Source organism: Fundulus heteroclitus, unplaced genomic scaffold (genome assembly GCF_011125445.2).
Source record: "Fundulus heteroclitus isolate FHET01 unplaced genomic scaffold, MU-UCD_Fhet_4.1 scaffold_426, whole genome shotgun sequence".
In the NCBI taxonomy this organism is placed as follows: domain Eukaryota; kingdom Metazoa; phylum Chordata; class Actinopteri; order Cyprinodontiformes; family Fundulidae; genus Fundulus; species Fundulus heteroclitus.
Window position 1 is genome coordinate 62,791 of NW_023396842.1, and position 6,262 is coordinate 69,052.

The following is a 6,262-nucleotide window of genomic DNA, read 5'->3' on the forward strand; positions in this document are numbered from 1 at the left end:
TGTCAGGGGGTAGAACCTATAATCTTGTGGATAAAAATCACATTAGTACACTGTATAATATATATATATATATATATATATATATATATATATATATATATATATATATATATATATATATATATATATATATACTCACCGGCCACTTTATTAGGTACACCTGTCCAACTGCTCGTTAACACTTAATTTCTAAGCAGCCAATCACATGGCGGCAACTCAGTGCATTTAGGCATGTAGACATGGTCAAAAGAATCTCCTGCAGTTCAAACCGAGCATCAGTATGGGGAAGAAAGGTGATTTGAGTGACTTTGAACGTGGCATGATTGTTGGTGCCAGAAGGGCTGGTCTGAGTATTTCAGAAACTGCTAATCTACTGGGATTTTCACGCACAACCATCTCTAGGGTTTACAGAGAATGGTCCGAAAAAGAAAAAACATCCAGTGAGCGGCAGTTCTGTGGGCGGAAATGCCTTGTTGATGCCAGAGGTCAGAGGAGAATGGCCAGACTGGTTCGAGCTGATAGAAGGGCAACAGTGACTCAAATAACCACCCGTTACAACCAAGGTGGGCAGAAGAGCATCTCTGAACGCACAGTACGTCGAACTTTGAGGCAGATGGGCTACAGCAGCAGAAAACCACATCGGGTGCCACTCCTTTCAGCTAAGAACAGGAAACTGAGGCTACAATTTGCACAAGCTCATCGAAATTGGACAATAGAAGATTGGAAAAACATTGCCTGGTCTGATGAGTCTTGATTTCTGCTGCGACAGTCGGATGGTAGGGTCAGAATTTGACGTCTTCAACATGAAAGCATGGATCCATCCTGCCTTGTATCAACGGTTCAGGCTGGTGGTGGTGGTGTCATGGTGTGGGGAATATTTTCTTGGCACTCTTTGGGCCCCTTGGTACCAATTGAGCATCGTTGCAACGCCACAGCCTAGTATTGTTGCTGACCATGTCTATCCCTTTATGACCACAATGTACCCAACTTCTGATGGCTACTTTCAGCAGGATAATGCGCCACGTCATAAAGCTGGAATCATCTCAGACTGGTTTCTTGAACATGACAATGAGTTCGCTGTACTCAAATGGCCTCCACAGTCACCAGATCTCAATCCAATAGAGCATCTTTGGGATGTGGTGGAACGGGAGATTCGCATCATGGATGTGCAGCCGACAAATCTGCGGCAACTGTGTGATGCCATCATGTCACTATGGACCAAACTCCCTGAGGAATGCTTCCAGCACCTTGTTGAATCTATGCCACGAAGAATTGAGGCAGTTCTGAAGGCAAAAGGGGGTCCAACCCGTTACTAGCATGGGGTACCTAATAAAGTGGCCGGTGAGTGTGTGTATATATATATATATATATATATATATATATATATATATATATATATATATATATATATATATATAATTGTGCCGAGACAAACTAAAGAGGTTTGATATGTGCACAGTTTTTCCAATGTTGTCTAGTGCTGCCTCTTTTACATTCCACAGCTTAGGTCTTTGAATGTTGCCTGTACAATGTTTGGGATGTTTTATGAATCTTTGGTTTGTCAATGCCAACCTCAGTGAGCTTGAAATTATGATTTCAATTATTGTCCAACCAACCTGCCCCTTTGTGAAAAAGTGAAGAAACAGCCACCACCATCCGTTGGGGGTTACTGGTGATAAATCCAGGCATTTTTGGACCATTCTTCCTTGCATAAATTTTTTTAATTCAGCCATTCTACAGGATCTTTAAGCATGAATGGCCTTATTAAGAACATGACTCATCATTTAGCTCCAGAGGTGGGCTTATTGATGTGTTTCAAATCATTGTTATGTGGCTTAAACCAAGTAAGCTTAAGGCTACAAACTGTTGGCTGGACATGGTTGGTTCCATTAGTTACATAAAGTCATCCTGGTCCTGAAACAGCAAACCAGCCTCAGACCTTTACACAGATTTCTCAACTCTCATGCATTTCCCTGACTTCACACCCACACACACACACACGCCACACACGGCATTTCTCACCCATAAAAAAAACAATGGGCCATATGGGCCGCGGATGATCCATTCACAGCACTGTCCATTCGGAGCTCAGTCTAAACCTTCTAAAGCTTCTGCGGAGCTGTTTCAGCTGCTGTCATAGCTTGTGGCCATCAGTAATTATTCCTGCTGCAGTTCGTGTTTACAGAGCAGCAGGAAGAACGATCAGAGTTATTAATAATTATTGGTCTTAACCAGTGATGAAAGTATAAGCCGGTACGGTCCCGTACTGCGTACGCAGGAGGCAAAGGGGAGAGCGGCTGCCAAATAAAGCCTTCATTCAGAGCCAGTCATGACTGCACTCTGTATCAGAAAACAGATCGGCTAACCAGATGCAGTCTAAAACACCACTTAGTCTGTTTATAAGTTACGTTTTTATTAATTCTGCATCTTTTGAACATGTGCTATGTTTTGATGCCTCAACGCTCCCTTCCCTCGGAGCCAGAGGCTTTTATCAGTGTCCAGCCTTATAAACGTGAACCACTACGTTTAATCTCTCACTTTAAATCAGTAGGAGAGTTAGTTGTGTTTCATGCTATTTTGTTTAACGACACAGAACCAATGGTGCTGCAGTGGGCGTGCTGCGTCGCGTTGCGCTTGAATTCAGGCGCGCTTAATAACGCTACATGTAATTTAGGTGCGCACTTGAAGGGGCAATTTAAGGGACTTGTAACATCAGACACTTCAGCTCAGACCCCTCATTTCCCCTCTTCCCACTAAAGGATCCCTTTACACTCTTCGTTTATGCAATTTGTTCCCCACTGTTTATTCCTCATATTCCTCACGTGAAGCGCACCAATGGGGGCAAAATCTGCCCACCTCTGTACATCAAACCAGTATCATGCATCCATTCATTTTCCTACACGCTTATCCCTGTTGGGGTCGCAAGGGGTGCTGGTGCCTATCTTCAGCTGTCAATGGGTGAGAGGCGGGGTATACCCTGTACAGGTCGCCAGTCTATTGCGGCAAACCGGTATCATTAAGTATAAATTATGCTGGAACCAGACATTACCAAAAAAATATATATATTGTATACTCGCTTAGGAACCAGTGAGGTTCAGAGCTTAAAAAGCTGCACCTATACTCATCAAAAAGTGCTACATTTCCTAGAGGATTCCACCTTTAGGACTATTAGTGGGCTAAAGGCGAAGCAGAATGTAATCATTCCGTCTGCTCCGACCACAAATAAAAAGTGTTCTGAGAACAACTTCAAACTCAGCCTTGGGCTTGATTGCGTAGTCAATACATCCAGCTGCACTATTCATATGGTCTTACAAACTTTTCTGTACCTATACAATTTCTTTTTTTGGTGTGCTGCTCCATTCGTCACAAATGACAAATACTTTAATTTATGATCTTTCTCGTTAGTCTTCTGTTTTTTGTCTTGCAACAAAATTTTACTCAAATGTACACTATGATTGTGCAGTTGAATGACAATAGAGTTTCTGCTTATGTCATGACCCGTAATTATTACGTTTTCTACAGCTCTATATTTTTTTCTATAGAGTAAAACCAGCTTGTCAAAACCTTTATTCTCATTTTACAGACATTTAGATTTTATGGATTGAATATTTGCATGGGAGAATTTTCACTTTGTTTTAAGACCTGTGACATCCAAAATTAGCCAACTTATCCAAAACTTTCATCCAACATGAATCAAAGCTGACAGGAGGAATCATTCAGGTTTGATCATCATTCTAGTAGCCTGTGCTGAATAAGGTGCAGGAGGTTTCCATGTGAGCCAGTGGAGACCCGAAGCCCAGCCGATGTGATCCCCTGATGGATGCCATTCACCATTCAGACTTGCAGAGCCACACCGGCTGTACCACCAGCCGCCGCCCTCTGAAAGAGCGCACTCTGCTTCAGCAATGTCGCCGAAGATGCATGGAGAGCAGCCATCATTATCGCGGTCGATGGTGCTGAAACCAAAGCCATTTTGGTCAATGCCTGGGTAGGCCCCACGGATGGCATCACCTTTGTAGAGAGAGAACACCTTTTGATCATTTTCAACATAAAAAAAACTCAAAAAGCAGATCTGCTCCTTATCTGTCTTTGGTAAGAAATAATGAAATATTAAACTCGGCTGCACGTCAGCAATAGTGATATGTTGAATATTCTTTGGCTTCAAACTTTATTAGAATGTATGGTATCTTTTGTGATTTACTAAACAACTAAAGTACCATTACTGCTGATGAAGTTACCTGCATTTCCACTGTATCTCCCAACCTGAAGTTTATAAGCTGTTCCCTCATTTCCTATTTTAAAGTTGTTGTACTCAGCAAATGCGGTGCTGCCTTCATGGTCCCACAGGTCCACCCTCAAAGTCCACTTCTTAGTTTTGTCCTTAGTGAGAAGATGGACCTTCTCTAGACCGAGCCAGTGGTCATCTGAGGGATGAGCACAGCACTTTTTTTTCATCAAATCTCCATAATGAGCAAACTTACCTAACGTGGAACTGCTTAAACAAAGAGCGATGACTTTGCTTTGTCTTTATGTTGAGTAAAAGTATGGAAAGCCATATTAAGATTATTTCATACATACGAGAGATCCAAATCCATATTTGTAAAATGCCCACTTCCTGTGAAAGGACACCACTCCTCCAGTTCGTCTCTGAAACACTATCCAGCCACCATCCGGACGCATCTCACAGTACACCTATGCAGGAAGTACGGGAAACATGGTAGCCTTTGTGAGACCTGAAATCTTCCTCTTAAAGGGAGCCTTTTATAGCCGTAACAAGTTAGATTTAGTACCTTGAAGCGGCCGTTGCCTCCTGCTGGCTGGATTTCATAAACTCCACTGGGGGCTTGAGGTGTCTGGTTCCGAATGTCTGTGCAGTCTTTTTTTTTTAGGTTTACAGGGCAATGAGCAAGTAAAGTGACATTAGAGAGATTTCCCCACTTTTCTATGCAACAAACAGTAACATAAAACATTCCTTACCTTCAGGAAAGGCTGTTTTCTGGTAAAAGAGCACAACAGTGATTCAGCAACACATTTTGTCTTCCATAATTGTATCATTTAAGAACAGGAATACAGTGAATCTAAAACCTGTACAAAGTCATTAAAAAAGACAGATTTATTGTGTGTATATTGTTAGAAATAAAGATCCTCTGTCCTAGATTAGGAGAGAGTTTGCATAGAGTTTCTTTGTCCATAAGCAAAACTGATAGAATTCTAATTGATGAAATTAATTTAGAATGTGCTTTAGTCAAATATTAGATTAAGAGTGTGCAAATGAACTTATGTTTTTATGTTCTCCTTGTTATGTGTTCTGAAGAACAGGCCTTTCAGCAGAAGCAAGTCTGTATTTTACATCTAGTAAACTTAATTATCAAAGGGCATTTGATCTTACCCCAGCCTGGACGGCGCAGCTCAACAGCAGGCCCAGTATGAACCCAAAACAGTTGAGCAGAGCCTTCATTCTGACCTGAATATAACAAGAGACATTTTGACTTTAAATAATAGTAAAACAAGGTAGATAATTTTAACATTGGTTTAAAATTGCTATATAGTCATTAATTTAGCTTTTTGATGGTATCTTATTTACAACTAAAAGGAAACAGAAGTTTCCTATCCATTTACACAACAGGTACAAATGCAAGCATCAATGTCTGTCTTTCCTAGAATACATACCTGTGTCAGGAGTAAATGTAGCCTAGTTCTGACTCCTGCACAGAAGGAGACCCTTTTAAACCTGGGAGAAACCCCCACCCCTCTTTCACAGTTATGGTAAATTCTGTCTATCCTGTCAGGTCAGTCTGAGGGAGAAACGCCTAACCATCAAGAGAAAGATTGACATCTGCAATTACTGACCTTTCATGCAAAAACAAGTGCTACGAGTCGGATGAGTTGTCAGGCCAGAAACACCCAAAACCAACATTCTTGACTAACGCAATACATACAGGCTGTGTTGTGAAAGCTCACATGCTTTTGCATTTCAACATTAAAGACAAACAAAGATGCCAAACATAAAAAACACAGTTTTGTCTTCAATTGGCTTAGATTGATGTTAGGACAACGCTTCCTTGATATTTCCTTTTGAATTAGGTGCATGAAGAATTTCTAACAAAACATTTAAGGGAATCCTCTTAAACTGGTGAACATCATCTATCAGCCAAGTATAGCTCAAGAACATAGGAAAGAAAATCAGACATGTATTAGGTATTGGCTACATTAAAAACAAATTCATGAATAAGCCAAATTTGATTATTAAATTATTCTCACA

General features: G+C 40.9%; 1 protein-coding gene across 1 annotated transcript; it reads right to left on the bottom strand.

Annotated features, from left to right (window-relative positions):
• Positions 1 to 3,549: 3,549 nt before the first annotated feature.
• Positions 3,550 to 5,766, bottom strand: LOC105922964 (angiopoietin-related protein 5). The gene is made up of 7 exons (XM_012858887.3): positions 5,671 to 5,766; positions 5,390 to 5,464; positions 4,978 to 4,996; positions 4,791 to 4,876; positions 4,575 to 4,692; positions 4,239 to 4,424; positions 3,550 to 4,011 (listed from the first exon to the last, which is right to left on the bottom strand). Exons 2-7 carry the CDS (start codon positions 5,456 to 5,458, stop codon positions 3,713 to 3,715), a joined length of 777 nt encoding a protein of 258 aa, XP_012714341.2. The 5' UTR covers positions 5,459 to 5,464; positions 5,671 to 5,766; the 3' UTR covers positions 3,550 to 3,712.
• Between the last annotated feature and the right edge of the window lie 496 nt (positions 5,767 to 6,262).

Bases quoted from the DNA above. Each gene is read 5' to 3' on its own strand.
- LOC105922964 (XM_012858887.3), bottom strand. From the start codon at position 5,458: ATGAAGGCTCTGCTCAACTGTTTTGGGTTCATACTGGGCCTGCTGTTG. The intron at 4,693-4,790 runs GTACTAAATCTA...CTTCCTGCATAG, and splicing joins GAGGCAACGGCCGCTTCAAG to GTGTACTGTGAGATGCGTCC. The intron at 4,425-4,574 runs GTATGAAATAAT...CTCATCCCTCAG, and splicing joins TGGATTTGGATCTCTCGTAT to ATGACCACTGGCTCGGTCTA.